The sequence below is a fragment of the Panthera tigris genome, chromosome D3, assembly GCF_018350195.1.
Source record: "Panthera tigris isolate Pti1 chromosome D3, P.tigris_Pti1_mat1.1, whole genome shotgun sequence".
Taxonomy (NCBI): domain Eukaryota; kingdom Metazoa; phylum Chordata; class Mammalia; order Carnivora; family Felidae; genus Panthera; species Panthera tigris.
Window position 1 is genome coordinate 22,839,291 of NC_056671.1, and position 21,782 is coordinate 22,861,072.

General features: G+C 47.6%; 1 protein-coding gene across 1 annotated transcript; it reads left to right on the forward strand.

The window, feature by feature from the left end:
- Nucleotides 1-66: 66 nt before the first annotated feature.
- SF3A1 (splicing factor 3a subunit 1) lies at nucleotides 67-19,798 on the forward strand. Its single transcript, XM_042961743.1, has 16 exons — nucleotides 67-225; nucleotides 2,840-2,961; nucleotides 7,198-7,405; nucleotides 8,533-8,790; nucleotides 11,284-11,358; nucleotides 12,303-12,453; nucleotides 12,809-13,002; nucleotides 13,889-14,006; nucleotides 14,301-14,486; nucleotides 15,127-15,248; nucleotides 15,352-15,597; nucleotides 16,151-16,358; nucleotides 16,870-17,024; nucleotides 18,238-18,339; nucleotides 18,453-18,524; nucleotides 19,309-19,798. Exons 1-16 carry the CDS (start codon nucleotides 163-165, stop codon nucleotides 19,408-19,410), a joined length of 2,382 nt encoding a protein of 793 aa, XP_042817677.1. The 5' UTR covers nucleotides 67-162; the 3' UTR covers nucleotides 19,411-19,798.
- Nucleotides 19,799-21,782: the final 1,984 nt, after the last annotated feature.

Below are 21,782 nucleotides of genomic sequence, written 5' to 3' on the forward strand. Positions count from 1 at the left end.
AAGGGGCGGTCCCGGAAGTGCGTCAGCCTCTCCTCCCCGGCGACGATTTTTCTCGGCCGCCGCCATCTTGCGAGCTTGTCGTATCGTCCGTGCGGGGAGCTGCTTTGACGCAGCACCGCTCACCTTCAACAAGGCGGACTGGCAGCCCTGAGCGTCGCAGTCATGCCGGCCGGACCCGTGCAGGCGGTGCCCCCGCCGCCGCCGGCGGCCACCGAGCCCAAACAGGTACCACGACCCCCGCACCTTAATCGGCAGCCTAAGCCTCGGCCTGGGCCCTCTCCGGCGCGGGCGCTCTTCACTCGTGTAGAGGAAGAAGCGGCCGCTTACGAGGGCTGGGAGGGACTGCAAGTCCCAGGAGGCAGCGCGCTTCCCGCCCTACGCTGCCTTCGGGTAGCGAAACAAGCGGTCTTTCAAAGTGTGGTTCGCGGACCAGCAGCATCAGCATCACCTGGGAGTTCATTAGAAATGCCAGAACTAAATACTAATGCATTTTAGCAAGATCTCAAGGTGATTGGTTAAAGGTTGAGAAACACCGATCCAGCTCACTTGCAGGTTTTCTGTGGTACTGCCTCTCCTCACCCTGCCCTCTGGCTTTTGCCCAGTAATCCCTAATTTCCCAGCCTGTAGGGTACATTTGTGGTAGTTCTCAGTATCTACTCTTTGCGTACCCTTAAGCCAACCACCGTGTGAGGCTCCGACTGAACCAGAATGAATGGAGCACAGCTAGTTTATGAAGTTCACGGTTCTAGTGGGGAGACAGATAGAAGTGAATTCTCAACAAATGTTTATTGCTTTAATCACCATAATTGATACCAGCCAGCTCTTAAGTCAACCGAGAGGGAAAGAGGTGTGTAAATCATTGCAGTGTGGTGTGATATGCCCTGTAGGTGAAGCCCACATGAATGCTAAGTAAATTGTTTTTAGAAAGATGAATTGGTTTGTCAGATAGGTGATTGGAAAGGGGAAATAGCATCCTTTATTCATTCAGCAAACCTTTATTGAGTACATACAGGTGTGCTGATTACTGCTTTGGGTTCAGTATACAGCAGAGTACGTGAGAGAAGAGGTCCATACCCTTATAAGTATGTCAGTATCCCTGGTATTTTCCCAGTCATTTGGGGAAAAGTAAACAAGGTAATACCAGATAATTGCAAAAACACCAGGGTAGGCATCAGGTGGTGTCTCAGATCAAGAGTAAATTAAAAAGTGTGATTGAAGCGTAGGGTTGGAAAGGGGTGGCAAAAGATGCATTTGGGGGGATTTGAACTTTTTCTAGTACACAGTGGGGAGAAAGGGAAGAGTTTTAAGCTGGATAATGACGTTTGTGTTTCAGAAATTCAGGTAGGTTGTGATGAGAAATGCTAGGAGCACAGTTATACAAAAGATGCTGAGGGCCTGGCTTAGATAGTGGCAGGGGGGTGAGACAGACGGGATGGGCAAGCTCAAGTCACAAAATGGCTGGTGGTGCATACTCTGCAGCTAAAGTGATGTGTTGGAATCCTGGTTCTGCTCTTTGGTCCAGTTAAGCGTTACATTCCTCAATTTTGTCATCTGTAAATGGAGTATTCACGTCATAAGGCTCTTATAAGAGTTAATCTATTTAAAGTTTTTAGAAAAGTATATGGAACCCACTACGTGCTTGGTAAATGTTATCATCGAATGTGGAGGCTGAGGAAGGGAGAGGAGGCCCATGTTTCTGGCCTGAATGACTGAGTGCATGGTTGACCATTCATAAGGAAAGTGGTTAGAGATGAAAGTGCCCGGGAGTCAGCTGGATCTAGAGTTCTCTGGCACATAAGAGTGATCTGGGACATCAGTTTGGGCTGGATTGTTCAACCTAGAGGTGGTAGGGGAAGTAGGGGACATGGTTGTGAGTGCCTGAGTACAGTGTGAATACCTTGGAGAATAGAATTTGGGGGAGCCCTAGGGCAGAAGATGAAACAGGAGCTAGGAAGGAAACTTGGATGGAATGGTGAGCAAGAAGGAAAGACAGGTGACAATGGGACCTGGGAGTTGAGGAGTAGAGAGTTTTGTGAAGGCATGGACACTGGTCACATGATCAGATGGCTGCTGTATTTGGCATTTTTTACTTTGGCAAGAGCACTTGAAATGGATGGGAGGTGAGGAGGTAGGAATGGCAAGACAGAGAACTCAGGATATTTACCAGAGGAAGAGGGGGAGAGGACAACAGCAGAAAAGAATGTGAGGGCAGGGGTGCTGCTATTTTTTTGTAAGACGAGAGATGGACCCTTTGTTTACTAAGGAGAAGAAGCTGGTAAAGAAAGAATATTGGAGTTTATGGGACAGTTGATGTTGGGTATTCCAGTGGGGTTTCACAGAACATTTGTGCATTGAGTGGTGGTTAAGACTGGAATAGATGCAGAAGAAAGGGGCATAGGGAGTTGTCAGCAAAGAGTTTCCTATTTCTTTATTCAGCAAACAGTCATTAAATATTCCATGCCAGGCACATCCCTAGGTGCAGACATGGCCTTCCGAATTCTGGGAGATGGTTTCTTAGAATGTGGTCAGATTCTCACCCCCATCCCCCATCTTAATCACCGGGGCACTTGGTAAAAATGTAGATTCCCAGTGTCACTGAGACCACTTGCCTGTGAGGGAGCCAAGGAGGCTGCTTTTTTCACTGGTTTCCCCAGGAGAGTCCCACTCAAGTATAGTGCAGTTAAGATAACCACTTTTCTGGAACGGAGGGTCCTAACTAGAGGAATGTCCACGGAAGAGAGTCTACATTCTCAATAATATCTTAGAGGAGTTTGACAGTGGGGATCCAGTCCCAAATCAGGAACTTTAAGACATCATTTTCCTTTTCTTGTTTTCACAGCCTACAGAAGAAGAAGCTTCTTCAAAGGAGGATTCTACTCCCTCCAAACCAGTGGTGGGAATTATTTATCCTCCTCCAGAGGTCAGGAATATCGTTGACAAGACTGCCAGCTTTGTGGCCAGGTAATGTAGCTGCTTCTGCGTTGTCAGCCTAGGCCTGTTAGCTCATCTGACACCACCAGCTGGCGGTGAGGTAGGCAGTGGGCAAGATTGGTGTCTACAGCACAGCATGGTAGGGGCAGAATGTGAATCACACCCAGTCCCAGAGTCACCAGGAACCTGTGCTTCCAAAATGGGCCTGAGGAAGTGCCTGGAAAGCTGCTTTGTCATGGATAGTATGTGTGTCTGTACTGCTGTATGATAGTATGATAGTCTGAGCTGCTGACCTGAGGAAGACGAAGAAAGGAGTTAATTGTTCTCATTATGTAAGAACTGTGCTCAGAGCTTCAACTGACCCATCTGTAAAATGGAATAAAATACCACCTCAGAGTTGTTGTAAGGCAGGAGAGGAGGAGTGGGACTGAGCTGCACGTGTCAGCAGTCTTCGTGGATGGCATGGAAGTCAGTCTGAGTTCCTCTCACTCTTCCGCATCTTATATACGCTGCCACTTCCTCAGATGGAATCTTCTTGATGGCCACTTGGCTCCAAAGGTCAACACATCCCCTAGTTTAAAATACTCTTTGGCAGCCAGCAGGCCTCATGCAACCTACAGAGCTCTTGTTTTTCTTCACAGTATATTTTTTTAAAACTAGAATTAGTTGCCACTGTTGAAAAATGTGGAGATTGCACAATAAATCTAGATTTCTGGCTTCTGTGGGCGACCAGACAGCTCATTGCATGGAAGAAGTAGCTGGCCTAGAATAGACTCCTGCCTTCAGTCAGGGCATATACTCCAAAGGGCCATTCCTTGACCCCAAGGCAGCATCCCCATCACAGTACATCATGTAATACAGGACTCCTTCCTTTCCCAACCTCCTAATATAATGAAAGGTAGAAGTTATTCTGCTTGATGTCTTTCACTTGTCAGGCTCCATGCAGATTCATATTATTACATTTCAAAGGCTTTGATTAACTTGGGTATTGCGTTAAATCTGTTCTGTGCTTGATTGAACAGTCAGATTTAGGGCAGTAAGTGTTGTGTTTATGATAAATGTTTAGTATCTCATAGCAACGCTCATACTTCTCTCTTCCCCCTGATAATTTAAAAACAGAATAAATAGGGTGTTAGAGGAAGAATCACCACAGTCTCACTACCAGAATAGTTTCTACCAGCTGTTTTCACTTTCCTGTTTCCTTCTGGGCCTTGGCATCCTTTTTTAGATCCTTTAATACTAGTAGATACTTTCACATCCTGCTTTTCCCTTTTGTGTTGTGTTATAAGCCTTTTCCCATGTAGCTCCGTGGTCCCCTGATGCTGCGCCGTCCTTGATACACCATGCTGAGGTGATGTTCCTTCCTGGACTTGGCTGTCTCCTCTATATTTTCCTTCATGGTTGTTTCCAACATTTCAATTTGGCAAATGAAGCTGTGGGGAAATCTGAGCATTTTCTTTCCCTTCTAGATTGTTTCCTTAGAAGAGAATTCTATGTGGCACATAACTGGCTGAAAGAGGGTTTTTAAAGATTTTCTTAAACATTTTGCCAAGTAGCTTTCCAATAATTTTGTGCCAGCCTCTGCTGCCACAGAAGTAAGAGTTTCCAAGTTTTCTTAAAAATAAAAATGTATGCTTCCATATTTCTAGATTTATTTTTGGCTAAGGTGATTGCTTTGTAGGCATTTTTAAAATCTGGACTTGCTTTCATGTACATTGCAGTGAAGGAACAGACCAGCACCCTCCCACTCGGGGATAAAGGAAGCATGCAGGACCCTCTACTTCACTTCTGTTGGGTCACATATATTGATTGATGGAGCATACAGTAAAAATCACTGAGTATGTTTTTCCGAAAGAAGTTTTTTCTCTCTTGGTTTGGTCTTTCCTGAATTTTCCTGTCAAGAAACTGAAGTGGAAATTACCCTTAAAAAGTCCCACCAGCTGGGTTGACTCAGAATCATGTCTTTTTCTGCTGAAATCTATTCCTTGTGTTAGAGAACATAATTCTAAAATTAACATTAAGTTAATTTAAAAGAACAGAATCTCTTGGAACAAACATTCTTGCCTTCTTTTTTTCTTTCAGATTATTCCCAGATGTGGTAAGGTTATGGCTTAGGAGGCAGTGATAGAAGAAGCAACCAGAGCCCCCTTTTCTTAGCAGCCCTTTGTCTGCCCTGGGCATTTGCTGGGTATGATTGTCTAGTTTAGCAATATCTAAGTGTGCACTTACCTTCCTCTTCGTATATGGTTTGCATTATAAAAGAGGGGAAGATGCTTCTTCCCCAAGTAGGACGTTCCAGTTGGACTAATGCACTGTCAAATTGAGACCTCATGGTGTTATTCATGCTACAGGGTGTGGCCAGAGCTTGCAAAGTAGCTAGCCTGGGTGTTTACCACCGCCATGGCAGTTTGTTATGGTTGCTAATCTGGGGCACAGCATTGCCTTTATGTACCCTGTCTCCTGCCCTCTCTTCAACTAATAGGGCCAGGGTGTGAAAGTCTGAAGAAAGGGAGCGACCTGCTACCAGCAGCCCCTAGAACCATCCCTTGATGATTTTGGAGCATCTTCTGAGTGTTGGGCTGTGTCTGGAGTAGTGAGGGAAGCCCCACAGACATCTAATACCCAGATCATCTCTAATGTTTGTGGAACAGCCCTTTCTAAGTTTCATAGGAGTGACAGCCTTTGGATTTCAGGCCACCCTATGATTCAGAAAGACTTTGGCATCTCCTTAGCTGATTTGATCTTCTCAGTTCACCAGGGTAGAGAGAGAAGGTAGTATTAGTTGCATCTTACACATGGGAAATTGAGTCAAAGAGAAGGTTGGGTTCCCAACTTTGGGGGTGGGGAGGGTAGAGGGGCCGGAGATTGAGTTCACTCACCAGTGGCCAGTGATTTAATCAATCATGCCTATGTAATTAAGTCTCCATAAAAAACCCTAACTGATGGGATTCAGAGAGCTTCCACGTCGGTAAGTAAGAACACATCTGAGGGGGTGCTGGCAGGGTGGTGCACCCCACACTCTACAGGGACAGAATCTCCTGTGCTCAGGATGCTACCAGACCTATCCCTGTGTGTCTTTTTATCTGGCTGTTCATTTTTACCCTTTAAAATATCTTTTTTTTTTTTAATAAACTGGTAATCTAGGAAATTAAAAAAAAAAAGAGCAGGGAGGGTTGATAACTTGAAGAATCGTTAGTGAACCCAAAATATGAATATTGTCCATATCTTATGTCTTTAGGGTTAACGTGCTTTCTGACTGACACAGATGGTGTATATGTCTCACACCTTGAAGTATTGCCATTGGGCTCTCTAAAAATAAGGGTTTCCTAAATTTCACGACAGGGATTTTTTTTTTTTTTTTTATCCTGAAGTTTTAAAGGAATGCAAACTGGGGACCTGGGGTTTATGTGGAAAACTGTCTCAGCTACCGAGAGAGGTAGAGACCTCCCTTCTATTCTTACCGCTCCCCTTGTTATCTGAATGTGCCTTACACAGCAGCACAGATCACGTCCTTGGGGAGCAGTTTTCCAATGTGGGCCTCACTTAGTAGTAAATGGGGTGATTTGGTAGTACTTGGACAAGGTACTAGTTTGGACAAGGTAGTACTTGGACAAAGCATTACATCAAATGGTCTATGTTTTGATGTTTTTTTCAATCCTTGTGGTTACCCAAAGGACAAAGTGTTAGTTTGGTGCTAGTGTATTTTTAACAGTACTCCAGCCCTCTTTCTTTCTTTCTTTCTTTTTTTTTTTTTTTTTTTTTTGTTCGGTCTCTTTTTAACTAAGATCTGGCCTCAGTCTCAGGAAACCTTGAACTAGACTATTAAAGTCTAGTCTAGTTTAGTCTATCATTATGATACTACTTTGTTTTCATTATGTTTAATTTATGCTTCCTTTTGTTAGTAAAGCCATACTGATTTTTACTTGAAGTAGTAGTATATGCTTTCCTTTTTAAGTAATTCTTAAAATGAATAAACTTCATTAAAAGAACACAGTAGCTTAGATAATTTTGGGAATGGCAAGACTAGCAGAAGGGCTGCAGGAATGACAGAGGTCTGGGACACCCTGTGGTAGAGGCGTTCTGGCCCAGGCTTGAAGGAGGTAGACAACTCTGGCTGGTGACACCAAGAGTTTCAGGAGGACCTCTACAGTGCTTAGGGATGGGCTAGTTTGATGAGTGGTGACAAGAAGGGGGCTTGAATGGGTAATGTTCTGAGTCTAGGCAACTGTAAGGGTTGTAGTGTTAATTATCTTTCCTTCCTTGTAGAAATGGACCTGAATTTGAAGCTAGGATACGACAGAATGAGATCAACAATCCCAAGTTTAACTTCTTGAACCCCAATGACCCTTACCATGCCTACTACCGCCACAAGGTCAGCGAGTTCAAGGAGGGGAAGGCTCAGGAGCCCTCGGCTGCCATCCCCAAGGTCATGCAGCAGCAGCAGCAGGCCACCCAGCAGCAGCTGCCCCAGAAGGTTGGAGCTCACCCCTCCCTTCATATCCCCAGGGCTAAGAGGGAAGCCTGGACAGAGAGGGGAGGATAATGAACTCTGCTCTCCAAACCTCTCTACCAGCCAGGGAGAGACACGAAGTTTTTATCTACTGAGGCTCAGATAGCAAAGTACTGCTGACAGTTGGCATTTTCTGAGCACTGCTTGTCCAGCTCTTTGCTCAGTGCTTTAGGAGTCTCCTTGTCACCTCACAGCAGCTGCTTAAGGAAGACAGCAAAGTGACCATTTTACAGCTGAGGAACCTAAGGCTTGGGGAAATACAGTTTACCCAGGCCACAGTCAGGAGTCCAGAGTTCAAACTCTTGGCCCCTGCTCTTTGCCTTGACCGTGGAGTGAGGACAGTGGCTTGTGATCCCCTTCTTGAGCCATCCCTCCCTTCCATCTCACCTTCCCAGGGCCCCTCCATCTGGCCTGCCCTAATACCCTAATCCTCACTAGGTCCACAAATAGGGACGATTAAGGGTTGTCGGTGTGGACAAGAAGGGCTGGCACAATTTGCCTCCTGTATAGACCTAGACTGGTCCTTTCTCTTTGCTATTTTCCTGAACCATGGTGGCAAAGGCTACCTCTTGTTTTACAGTGGGAAATAAAGGTTCAAGTAGATTCTGTTACCTTGCATTACAATTTACTACTCCTAGGGCCTCAGGCTACCTGAGTTTCCTCATCTGTAAAAAGGATTCACAGTACCTGCTCTGTCCACCTCGTGGTTTGTGTGGAGGCCAGATGAGGTAACAACCGTGGAGTCCTCTCCAGTGGGTCCTCTGCACACATGTAGGGCTTACTGTGGCCTCCATATCCCTCGGATGGGATTTAATATGGCATGTTCCTGTAGAATCTTCTGCCACCAAGTTTTGGCCCTCAATTTCAGGGCAACAGCAGAAATACAGAGGGGCATGGTTCTTGCTCAAAGCCATGCAGGGAGTTGAGGCCACAGTTGGCCAACTAATTGGTGCTCTTGTGAGTTAGTATTCTCTCACACCATGGGCCAGTGATGTGCACATGGTTAACAGAAGCGTAGAGGTCCATGCCATCCTACCAGAGGTGTCTTCCCACCCACCTCGAGCCTCACATTCCCTCTATCTGCATCGTAGGTCCAAGCCCAGGTAATCCAAGAGACCATCGTGCCCAAAGAGCCCCCTCCTGAGTTTGAGTTCATCGCAGACCCCCCCTCCATCTCAGCCTTCGACCTGGATGTGGTGAAGCTGACGGCTCAGTTTGTGGCCAGGAATGGCCGCCAGTTTCTGACCCAGCTGATGCAGAAAGAACAGCGCAACTACCAGTTTGACTTCCTCCGCCCTCAGCACAGCCTTTTCAACTACTTCACGAAGCTGGTGGAGCAGTACACCAAGGTGCCTGGGCAGGGCAGGGGCCGGGGTGCTGGGCCTAGGGAAGGAAGACATCTTGCAGAAGCACTGAATCTATTCATGTCTACAAGGACAGTACTCCACTGTGGGTCCCTGGGCAGATGTAAAAATTCCAGTTCAGTGTAAAGTCTTGATTTCTATTGAGTTTTTCTTTTTAAATGTAACAGATTGCTGGTTTTAAAGAGAAGTGAAACGTGTGATTGATAACTGTCATTAGGTTAGTGCCTACTATGTGACAAGGCCAAGTGGTACTAGCTGCTCTTAAGTACATTTAAATCTTCAGTTGCCTTGCACAGTACCTGAGAAGAAGCAAGCCGTTAATAATTGCCTCCTTTTTGCCCAGTTTAATCTTCACAAGAACCTAGGATGTGTTCCCCTCTCCCCTTTTTCAGAAGTAGAAACAGGCTCAGAGAGTTGAAGTAACTTACTCATGGTCTCAGCTAGTAAGTGGCTGCACTGACTCTTAACACCTATGTTGTTTTTCACTCTAAAAAGTACCTTGAATTAGAATATAGTTTAGGTATTGAGAAACAATTCATCGTAAGCATAGCCAGTATTGATGGGATACTTGTATATGTAGCATGTTTTCATTTAATTCCTAATAAACTCTAAGGTAGCCACTGGTCTCCTTATTTTATAGAAGAGGAAATGGGCACAGCAAAGTTAATTTGGATAGAGTTACACAGCCAGGGCTTGCTGAGCTGGTACATGACCTCTGGCATTTTTGCTCCAGACCCTAAGACCTGGATCTTAATTATCCTGCTAAAAATATCTTAATTATTATACTACATTGTTGTAATCAAGAATCTGGACAAGTCAGTATTGGTATTGAAAAATAATTGGATCTGGGGTCCCTGGGCAGCTCAGTCGGTTAAATGTGTGACTTCAGCTCAGGTTATGATCTCACATAAGAGTTGTGAGTTTGAGCCCACATCAGGCTCTACACTGTGGAGCCTGCTTGGGATTCCCTTCCCCATTTTCTCTCTCTCTTTCTTTCTCTCTCTCTCTCTCTCTCAAAATAAATTAAAAAAAAGATCATTAATTTATTGCAAAGAACACTGATAACAGATTTGCCAGTGGCTTGTTTTTCTTGTTATACGTGTAGTGGAGGTTGTCTTCCTGATTAGTGGCATGAATTTGTACATCTTTTCTTGTTATTTAGAAACAGTACATTAAAGATCTGACTTTAAAGGACTCATAATGATTTCCTCTAATTTTGATCTGAGTATGTAACTAGAAAGAATTACAAAGATGTATGTGTTTAGAAAATGATCAAATCCAAAAATGGTAGAGTAGCTAAAATAACAATCATTTGAAGGCCAAAGGGTTAGTGTAATTACACAGTATCAATTTTAAGTGAGCCCTGTGTTAATTTTCCCTAGTGGACTACTTCCAGGGTTAAAGGTCCCCAGATACCTTTTTACTCTGTTACTTTCCTGTTTCTTCTCCCTCAGAACTTGGTATAGACATTTAGTACTCTAACCTGAGGGCACTGGTGTCTGTCTTTAGCCATGGGAGATTCCAGGAGCAGATTTATTCCTGGGATAGAAGTATAGAGAGGATGGGGGCGGGGGAGGGGTGGGCTGAGCCAGTTTACCAGTAACAATAAATACTATTTGTGGGGGGAGAGGGGTGCCCGGGTGGCTCAGGTGGTTAAGCATCCGACTTCGGCTCAGGTCGTGATCTTGCGGTTTGTGAATTCAAGCCCTGCATTGGGCTTCTTGCTGACGACCTGGAGCCTGCTTCAGATTCTGTGTCTCCCTCTTTCTCTGCCCCTCCCCTGCTCACGTTCTCTGTCTCCCTCTCAAAAATAAATATTTTTAAAAAATTAAAAAAAAAAAAATATTGGGGCAGGTAGAATGACTGGCTGTTTTGAACAAAGCCATCATTTGTTGTCAAACATATGTTCATTGTCAGAATTCATTTCAAATGCTGGAATTAACAATAGTGAACAGAAAACAGAAATTTCTGTCTATGGAGTTTCTGGTCTAGTGAGGGGGCAACAGGCAAGTGCAATGTCAGTGGATGTTAGCTGGTAATAAATCCTGTGGAGAAATAGAAAGCGGGGGACAGAGATCTAGGAGATAGGGCCTGTGGGTGGCAGTCTTGGGTAGGGTCATCAGGGGAGCATGTGCAAAAAGGTAGGAACATTTCTGTGCCCTGAGAGCAGCCAGCACATGCTGACTGTACACTGGGTGATATAGGCAGTGCATTTGTGTATTTTCCTGCTGATTCTTGCAGCAACCTTTTAATGTTGACTGTGCTGACTTTAAGTGTTGGTGTCACCATTTGTAGAAGGAAGTCAAGTTACAGAGGTTAAGTAACTTGCCCAAAGTTGTTGCATAGCCAAGCGGAGCTGGGATTGGGACCTGGAACCCTATGCTCTCACTTTTCTTATGCCTTTCCACAGGCTCCAGAAGGCAACCTCTTTGTCCTGTGTTGTGCACTGACAGTTGCTTTAACTCTTTTGTGTTTCAGATCTTGATTCCACCTAAAGGGTTATTTACAAAGCTCAAGAAAGAGGCTGAGAATCCCCGAGAAGTTTTGGACCAGGTAAACTGAATTATAACCAGTTACTGATGGTGCAAGTTACTTTGGGTTGTTTCATGTTTGGAAATAGGCTCTGAGGTGGTACCTTGCTGTGTTCCAGGCACAGGAGTAGTGAGAAGAAAGGCCTTGTGGCCACAAAAAGCCAAAGAAACCTAGATTGTCTGCTTGCTAACTTTCTGTTTTTCTCTCAGCTTTACTGGATCTTCCTCTTCTTTGCCCTCACTAGAAGCCAACTCCTGAGCAGGTTTTCTGGTGACAGATGCCTTTTGAGGCCCCAAGTTCTCAAGAGTCAAGGAGAGAAGGCATATTGGTGCTGCCTGTTTTGGGTAGCTGCATGAAGGTTTTGTTCTCAGACTCTCAGATTGCTGCTGCTTTTGTGGGTACTTGGTTGTCACACAGACTTCCTGGGACGGAGTTTGATGTTCTGTGAGCACAGAGCCTCTTGCCAAATCAAGCAGAAAACTCTGAGGTTATAACAAATGGCTGCCCTTGGGGCCCAGACACAAGGTTTCTGTGACATTTAGATTTTTTTTTTTTTTTTTTTTTTTACATTTTATTTATTTTTGAGAGAGAGACAAAGCACAAGTCGGGGAGAGGCAGAGAGAGAGAGGGAGACACAGAATCCGAAGCAGGCTCCAGGCTCTGAGCTGTCCGCACAGAGCCTGACATGGGGCTCGACCTCACAAACTGTGAGATCATGACCTGAGCCGAAGTCGGACGCTTAACCGACTGAGCCACCCAGGTGCCCCGACATTTAGAATTTTTATTCTGTCCAAGCTTTGGGCCTGACTGAGACCAGATGCACATACCAGGAATTTCCTCTTGTAGGCAGAACAGTCTCCTCTTCCAAGGGAGATGCTGGCTTTGGTAAAGGTATTGAAGGTGGCTGCTCCATCAGGAGCTGACCCTGATTCAGCATAGCATCATGCTGTTTTCTGTTTCTTCAGGTGTGTTACCGGGTGGAGTGGGCCAAGTTCCAGGAGCGAGAGAGGAAGAAGGAAGAAGAGGAAAAGGAGAAGGAGCGGGTGGCGTATGCACAGATCGACTGGCATGATTTTGTTGTGGTAGAAACAGTAGACTTCCAACCCAATGAGCAAGGTAGGTCTGTGAGGAAGGGAGGTGTGTGACTCCAGATGGGGAGCCAGGAGCTTAGAACCATCCTGGGATATTTCAGATACACACCTCTTCCCAGGGAGCAGCACAGTGCCCCCGAGGGTTTTATCAGTATGTTTCATCTCTGTTCTCAGAAGACTTTAGATTTACCACATTGCCCCCACTTAAACCCAATTGAGCAAACTTAGTGCCAGACCTTGGGTGGGTGTCTGGAGCTGGAAGAGAAGTCAGACAGCCTTGGCCCTTGGAGAGCTCACAGTGCAGGAAGGGCAGACGGATGGGCCTTTGATAAGGAGCGTCTGTGGAGGTCTCCCTTTGACTCTGGATTGCTTTCTGCCAGGAAACTTCCCTCCCCCTACCACCCCGGAGGAGCTGGGGGCCCGAATCCTTATTCAGGAGCGCTATGAGAAGTTTGGGGAAAGTGAAGAGGTTGAGATGGAGGTCGAGTCTGATGAGGAGGATGAGAAACAAGAAAAAACAGAGGAGCCTCCTTCCCAGTTGGACCAGGACACCCAAGTGCAAGACATGGATGAGGTGTGCTTCTGGGAGGGCCTGTGGGGCTGGCCTTTCCTTCTGGAGCTTAAGGAGATGGGGGTGCTCTCCACCAGAGTCAGAGATCCACCTCCCTTGTGAACCTTGGAAGGAGGCACAGGTCCTGAATAAGGCATCCTGTTTGAGCAGCTGCCCAAACTCAGGCAGCATAGAACCTCTTTCCAGCTCAGGCAACAAAGATTCATTCACAGGCAAGGATCTGAAAGCTGTGCTGGCTCTGTTCTGTGACCTTCCCCCTTTGCCCAGAGGCCCTGCTCCCCACTGCTCCTGTGCCAGCTCTCAGTTAAGGAACGCTTTGCACCACATGCTTTGATACATTTGAGCTTGGGCCCAAATGATCAGCAGTTCCCAGACCTTTTCTAAGTGTAGCCTGTTGCTTCCCTTCGACCGCCTCTACCCCCTCCGAGGCAGGCCCTCTGAGCAGGCATAGAGCCTCTAGAGCCAAGCTGCCTCCTCCCCTTGGAAAGAATTTGTGTGTGAGAAGAAAGGCTCCTGTGTCTGTGGGAATTGACTTTTTCTCTCCCTCCCAGCATTGCTCCATGAGCAGCTACCATTGAGTGCCAGCTTGCCCCCCGCACCCCTCCCCAGCATGTTTAAGTGCCCTTGGCCTCCTGGGACTGCCTGGTGCCAGCTGCTGGAAATGCCTGGGCGGAGTGTTAGCACCACAGCCCCCAGCACTCTCATTCATGTTGTGAGGAAGCAGCTTGGCTGGCTGCCGGCTGGCCTCGGCTGCCCCCAGAGGCTTAGCACATGGACGCTGGCTGGCAGGGACCTAGGTTCCTTGCCACTCTGAGAGCCGCCAGGGCTCAGCTGCAGGGGGATGGCCTGTCGGCCCTTCTCTAAGTCCTGCCATTGCTTTGCTTTTCAGGGTTCAGATGATGAAGAAGAAGGGCAGAAAGTGCCCCCACCCCCAGAGACACCCATGCCTCCTCCTCTGCCCCCGACTCCAGACCAAGTCATTGTTCGGAAGGATTATGACCCTAAAGGTAGGGCCTGCCTGCTTTCCTGCCTTCACATATTCCTCAGACCTTCTGTTTCTAAGAGGGCTCGAGGTTGCTGGTCGCGAAGGCATTGATAGTCTTTCCTTTGCAGGCCTGGTGATAGGGAACAGAGCTTAGTCCTCTTTGGTGCCCAGGTGCCTTGCACAGTGCTAAGTACAGCATGGCACTAAATGGATGGGTCTTGGATGAGTAACACGTGAATAAAACAATAATTTCTTAACGTCTGTTGCTTCCCAGTATTCTCATTCAAGCATCTCTGTTTTTTGGGTTTTTTTTTAGCTTCCAAGCCCCTGCCTCCAGCCCCTGCACCAGATGAATATCTCGTGTCTCCCATCACGGGGGAGAAGATCCCTGCCAGCAAAATGCAGGAACACATGCGCATCGGGCTTCTCGATCCCCGCTGGCTGGAGCAGCGAGACCGTTCCATCCGTGAGAAGCAGAGCGATGATGAGGTGTATGCACCAGGTGAGGTGGGGGTTCTCCCACCCAGTCCACACCCCTTCTCTGACTCAGCCCTGACTCCCTTTGACCCATGGGCACGTCTAGACTTTAAAGAAACGAAAAGCAAGAATTGAGGTCAACAAAAACTTTGGAGGATAGGTATAGTCTGTGATGCTACAGAAGAACTGCCCGTTTTCCAGAAGGACTCTTCGTAAGACTCCTCCAGAGGCAGACACCTGACATGGATGACATCCCAGACATCCCAGAGTTGGAAGGGTGCTCGTCTTGGAGTTGTCTTAGAATGAGGGCTCTGGTGGCTGGAGCACCTTGAGCAATTTGAAATGAGACACAATAGGGAGAAAACTGTCCCGGAAGCAGGAGACTAAGCTTTTAGTCCTGACTGCTACTTGTCGCTTTTGTGGCCCTGTCCTCCCAGTTGCTTTTCGTAAGTTAAGCAATTGGATAGCCTCTAGTGTACGGGCTTTTTGCTGGTTGGGCAGCCTTCCCCAGGCTTAGAGGATAGGCCTGCTGTGTTGGGACCCAGATTCAGGCCTGCTCCATGGGACCAGCCTCTACCCTGCACCATGAGAGTTGCTGGTATGTTGGAAGGACACCTGGTTTTAGTTTCCTTTCTGCTCCCTGCGTCCATTTTGTGACTATCCAGGTCTGGATATCGAAAGCAGCTTGAAACAGTTGGCTGAGCGGCGTACTGACATCTTCGGTGTAGAGGAAACAGCCATTGGTAAGAAGATTGGTGAGGAGGAGATCCAGAAGCCAGAGGAAAAGGTGACATTCTTATGGATCGTAGTACTTTCCCCACCCTCACACTCCTATACTTGGGCTCAGTTTCAGAAGCCCTGACAAGCTGCGGCTTTGCTTTCCTTTGTAGGTGACCTGGGACGGTCACTCAGGCAGCATGGCGCGGACCCAGCAGGCTGCCCAGGCCAATATCACCCTTCAGGAGCAGATTGAGGCCATCCACAAGGCCAAGGGCCTAGTGCCAGAGGATGATACCAAGGAGAAGATTGGTCCCAGCAAACCCAATGAACTTCCTCAGCAGCCACCACCTCCGTCTTCAGCCACCAATATTCCTAGCTCTGCCCCTCCCATTACCTCTGTGCCTCGGCCACCCGCAGTAAGCCAGTAGCCACTTTGGGACTAATCTTTTAATGTTTGCTTTTTGGGGTTGGACACTATTGGCTGAGAAGGACAGCTTCCTTGCAGTGGGGCTCAAGGGCTGCTTGGGTTAAGTTGAGAGACAAAGAACTCTTTAATAGTAAGTGGGAACCTCTAGTCTGTGTGGGAGGATTGGAACAGGAAGGGAAGCAGGAGGCAAAAATGAGAAGCAGGCTTGGGGCAGAGAAGGGCTGCAGGGCTTAACAGGTCTTCGAGGACTGTTGGCCTGTCTCCAGGAAGCTAAGTTGAGGTCACCCTCTTTAGTGGCTTTTTCAGTGTCTGCCACAAGCAGCTGGTTGAGTCTCAGGAGGAAAGAATGTCACCCTGGGCCTCTCTTGGCGTAGTTCCTGTCAGAGTTTAGTCATGGGCTGCAGTTTGTCAGTCCCAGGGGATTGAGTCGGAGCTTTCCAGTCCCCATCCTCAAAGGTTGCTGGTGGCTAATCACCAGCCATATGTGCCGTTGAGGTCCACCTTTGGTTTTCTGTGATCTATGTGTCCCTTCTTCCCCACAGATGCCACCTCCTGTTCGTACCACGGTTGTGTCTGCAGTACCTGTCATGCCCCGCCCCCCGATGGCATCAGTGGTCCGACTACCCCCAGGCTCAGTGATTGCCCCCATGCCGCCAATCATCCATGCACCCAGGATCAATGTGGTGCCCATGCCTCCCTCAGCCCCTCCTATCATGGCACCCCGCCCACCCCCCATGATTGTGCCAACAGGTCAGTGTCTCTCATGTCGCTTTCCAAGCCATTGGGTCAGGACTATGGACCAAGCACATCAGCAGTGGCTGATGGTAGTGCCCAGCTTTTCCCGTTGGGCGTCCAGCTCAGAGAAGAGCCTTGGTTTCCCCATGTGAACAATCCCTGAGCTAGGAGCTGGGGAACTGGTGGTCCTAGGGGAGATAGGCTGATGTGGCAGAGCTGGGGTCTGTGCACCTAGAGTGGTCAGGCCCCAGACAGGTGCAGAGGCCTAGTGAGACTTGCTGTCAGCTGGCACCTACTCCATTCATCAGTCCTGCCCCTCTTCTAGGCTTCTGTTGCCCAGTGTGGGCAGTCTCTTAGGTCTCCCTGCCAGGGAACTTACTGGCTCTCAGACTGAGCCAGGAGTGACTCTTCACACCCCTGACTGTGAGAAGTGGGACACCTTTGCAGTCTTTCCTCATTTATCACCATCCCTGAGTCCCAGGGCCCTTCCTCCCACTCATGCGGCTGCTTATTCCTGTCTTGGCAGCATTTGTGCCTGCTCCTCCTGTGGCACCTGTCCCAGCTCCAGCCCCCATGCCCCCTGTCCACCCCCCACCTCCCATGGAGGATGAGCCTGCCTCCAAGAAACTGAAGACAGAGGACAGCCTTGTGCCTGAGGAGGAATTCCTACGCAGAAATAAGGTATGTGATACCAGAGTGCCACCTGTGGCCTGGAGTGACTAGTGGGGGGACCCAGTCTTGCCCCAGTTACACACTCCCTTGGCGCACCCTCTTCTCCCACCGTTTTGGCTTCTGGGGCCTGGGTCAGTTATTGGAAGCCTGTAAGGGCTTCTGGGTACACAGTAGATGCATAGTCAACAGTTGAAGGACCGGACCAAATAGTCCCTCTGTTGTGAACTATCATGGAGACCAGTAGGAAAACTAGCTGGTAGGCAGCAGGACTTGAGTGTGAAGGGACCTTGAATACTGGAAGAAATCCCGGGTGTAGTTCTTAATTTCTTTGCGACCTTCTTCTGTGGCTCCAGTCCTTTGAAGTTCTCCCTGTTGTGGGGATCCTGTTGGGGTGCTAGAAATAAGGAGAACTTTGACACTTCCAGTGCCTAAGGAAGCTGTCCACCTCTAGTGAGGAGGCAGAAACAGTCTTAGCCGCACTCCCCCAGTGCATTTGACCAGATTTTTTTTTTTCTTTCTGATAGCAGTTCCCATTTTCTGAGTACCAGCTGAAGTGCCAAGAGCTACACGTTTTATGGGCACTTGTTTCTTCAGTGCTTACAACAGTACCATGCAGTCGTTGTGATCACTTGTTTTATAAACTTGGCGTTGAGGCTCAGAGAGACCTAGTTGGCAGGGAAACTGAGTTGGGAGCCTAGGTCTCGGACCTGGCAGTTTATATTCTCTCTGTGGTGCTTCTGGGGTTTGCAGGGCATTTTCTTACTACTTTTTCGGTTCCAGACTCACCAAAAGGCAGGGTAGAGATCGTTTTAAAGATTTCTTTGCTCTGTAAAGGTAAGGTAAGGAAAGATATTTCCTGCTCTGTAAAATGAGACTTGGATTAGTTGATCTCTAAAGATCTTATGATTTGAGAGTCAAGAATTTCATGGGGTTGGTCTGGGCCAACTTCTTAGGGAGTTGACAAAGAGGAAGAATATGACTTACTAGGAAGGAAGGAAAAGCAGAGCATGCTGGGGGGAACCAGAGACCTTTAATCCCAAATCTTGAAAATGGGGGGGCATGAGTTGTGACATCATACTAATGGCCTTAATAGTGAATTGGAGCAGAGTCCAGGAGTTCACATGGACAGGAGACATTGTTCAGACTGGCCCAGGAATAGGAGAGCATAGTTGCTGATGGGCTCAGGTTTCCCTGGCCATAATGGCCATGTCCTATTTTGCAGGGTCCAGTGTCCATCAAAGTCCAAGTGCCCAACATGCAGGATAAGACTGAATGGAAACTGAATGGACAAGTTCTGGTCTTCACCCTCCCGCTGACAGATCAGGTATGAGTTGGTGTTGCTAACTGGCATCAGGTGCACTGGATCCCAGGATTCAGGGGGCAGCTTTCTTTAGCTGACCTTAGCAAAGAGGTGAATGACCTCTCTCTGTCCCACAGGTCTCTGTCATCAAGGTGAAGATTCACGAAGCCACGGGTATGCCCGCAGGGAAACAGAAGCTGCAGTATGAGGTGGGTCACATATCAGTGCTCCTGCCCCTTGGGTTCAACAGCTCTGCCATTGCAGAAGCTTAATGACCTGTGGAATCTAAAGGAGTGGGGAGACATGTGGGGTGGCCATGTGAGTCTATCCTAGAAGTGATGATGCTGGCTAGGAGTGCCAGGGCAGGTTAGCCTGACAGAATGAAACTCTGCTGGGGTCACAGTATAGTCTTGTGTGAGGCCCAAAAAACTTTTTGCCTTAATGACTAGGGTGGACATTTGGTCGGTTTCTGGCCCAGAGGTAGAGGTACGAACGGGAGGTAGAGCCATCCCAGCCAGTGTGGTCTGGGGTAGCCTGGCTTTGTGCAGGGACACAGAGGTCATAGTCCACCTCAACCTGGTGTCCGCCTGGCATGCTTCATTCTCCGTCTCAGTACTTTGACAAATCCCTACTCTGAGCCTCAGTTTCCTGCTCTGTCAAATGAGACTTGGACTAGTTGATCTCTAAAGATCTTCTGATTTGAGAGTCAGAATTTCATGGGGGTTGGTCTGGGCCAACTTCTTGAGGAGTTGACAAAGAGGAAGAGTGTGACTTACTAGGAAGGAGGGAAAAGCAGAGCATTCTGGGAGGGAACCAGAGACCTTCAGTCCCACCCTTTCACCCTCCCACCCCCCCACCCCCCCGCCATTGTCCTACCTTCTTTCAGGCCCCTGTATTCTCTGAGTTCAGAGTGAATGGATGTTGGGAGTTGTGAGGCTATATACTGTTCAAGGCCAGATTGCCCTGTGCTAAAGCACACCATCTGTTTTCCAGGGCATTTTCATCAAGGATTCCAACTCGCTGGCTTACTACAACATGGCCAATGGCGCTGTCATCCACCTGGCCCTCAAGGAGAGAGGCGGGAGGAAGAAGTAGAGGGAAACCTGCTGTCAGATCTCAGCCACTGCCGTTTTTGCCTCTACTATCCCCTACTGCCCCACCCTCTGTCCCAGACCCAGGAGACCCTGCCTTGCACATTTCTTTCTTTCTTTCTTACTAAGTTTGGAAATTCAAATGGTCCTGAGCTTTCTAAGCCACTCTCCTTCCCAGTGGTCTCTGGAATCCCTTTGTGTTTGAGTCTTGATTTGAGGGGATTCATTTCTTTAGGTAGCATATTAGGAGATATGAACCCAGAGATGTCCTGTGGGATAGTATCATAGTGCCAGGTGGCACTTGGCTGATAGAATATGGTTGTTCTCATTATTAATCATTTTGTATTTTGCCATGGGTTGTCTAATAAACCTCTTGTGTCCTTCTTGTGAAATCAGTGTCCTGAGACTTGGCTCCTCTTCTGCTCTGAGGAGTGCTGGACTTTTAACTAAATTCTTGTTGCCACCAAGTCTTTCATGAATCCGTCTTAGATTTCTTTTTATGGCTCATTTAAAACATTTGGACCTTTCAAAGGCATACCCTGAGTATTTAACAGATTGCTACAAAATGCCTTTAACATGCCAGGACCACAGAAGAACAAGGACAAGTGTGATGCACTTCCTGGGCCAGTGGGCAGCAGAGAGATACATGTAGATGAGACTTGGGGTGGAGGGGGGGCAGTATAGTTTCCTGCAGACCTGGAATCACCCATCACCTGATTGGCTCTATGACCTTAGAGGCAGGTGGCTTACCCTGAGTGAGCACAGGGACATGACGTTTTTTAAACTTATTTATTTACAAAATGCTAAATTGTGCCACAGCCTTGAACCATTCCAAGGATTTTATAAAATTTAACCAGTTTACTGTTTATTGTTTTAAGTGTTTCATCAGTTTTAACCTACATAATCTTGAGTATTCCTGTTTTATACTGAGGCACAGAGAAGGTGGATCATATGCCCACAGCCACACAGTAAGAAGATGAAAAGAATGTGTACAAAATGCTTGTCACAGGCCTTGCTCCCTAGTAAGAGCCAGACGCCGGCTATTATTTTTGGAATTATGCTATCACAGGGACATAGGCGCCGCTGTGGGTGTTTAGAGGAAGGAAGGTGAGAGCCTGTTGAAAACTGTTTCCTGGTTTGAAATGTAAATCCCATTTTATTCTGAAGATTTCACGTGTGTTTATCTTTTGAGAGTTTGTGATGCCTTTTCTTTGCAGTCCCTCCATTCGATCTTCCTAGCTGCTCCATGAGGTCCTCTCCAAGGCTCAGGGGGTGAGGCCATTCCCAAGGTCATAGAACCAGTATTCTAGTCACCACCCTGCTCTACTCTGCACACACCCCTTTGTGCCTAATACACACTTGCAAGCTAAAGCTTCTTACTCTAGACCTGGGGCACAGATGGCCCTTCTGCCATGCCACTTGCATGGCTCCATTACACACTGCTGGATCCCTCACATTTTTAACTTGGTCAGAGGGATGTTCTTCCTCACCTTTTTTGACATTTACTGGAAGTTCCCCCCCAGGGGCAGAGTGGGTTCCGTGGTTTGGGTGCCTAAAATGAAGGCACTGCTGGTTGCTTCTCTGTAGTCAACACCAAAAACACTAAACACCATCTGGGAAGGGGGTCAGGAGACCTGGGGGAGTCCTGTGCTCCAAGCTCTCCTTTCTTCCACGGATTGGCTCTGGGGATGGGGAGTAGGGTGTGGTGTTGGGCACTGTCCCCCACAGATGGCAGATCCGAAGGGCTCTGGATCACGGAGGCTGTGACTGGAGGCTAGGAATGTATTTGGGTAGAATGTGAGTGAATGGGTCCTTTGAGCCACCCTCTGGGGCCCAAACCCAATTTCCCAGAGCTCTTGAGTGGACATCTGTCCTGGCTTACTCCTGTTGAAGAAGGGCCATTGACCAGGGTAGCCTTGTGACCATCATTGGCCTTGGGCACAGCACTCTGTACTTCTGGGTTAGGGTATGCAACATGAAGGCAATGCCTTGCTCACACAGCTTTTCTGAATCTCGCTGCAATTCTCTGAGAATTATCTGCCCCATTTTTAAGATTAGGTGGATACCCAAGGTCATGTAGCCAGTGAGGGCTCTGGAAGGCCAAAATAGCTCTTACATTCCTGGAGACCACGCTGTCCTATTGCCTCACCAGGGGAGGGGAGAGATGTTCCTGTTGTGGGACTGCTGGGAAAATGGGCAGGACTTAATGCTGTCAGAGTGGTGGTCATTTTAGACTTAGGCAAAGAAGACATTGGGAATTATAGACATTAGGAATTTCACTTTTAACTCTACCAGCTGCTTGAATTGTCATGTATCCCAGAGGAAGCCACCTATGATTATACCCGTTTCATTTTTTTTTAATTAAATATTGTATTA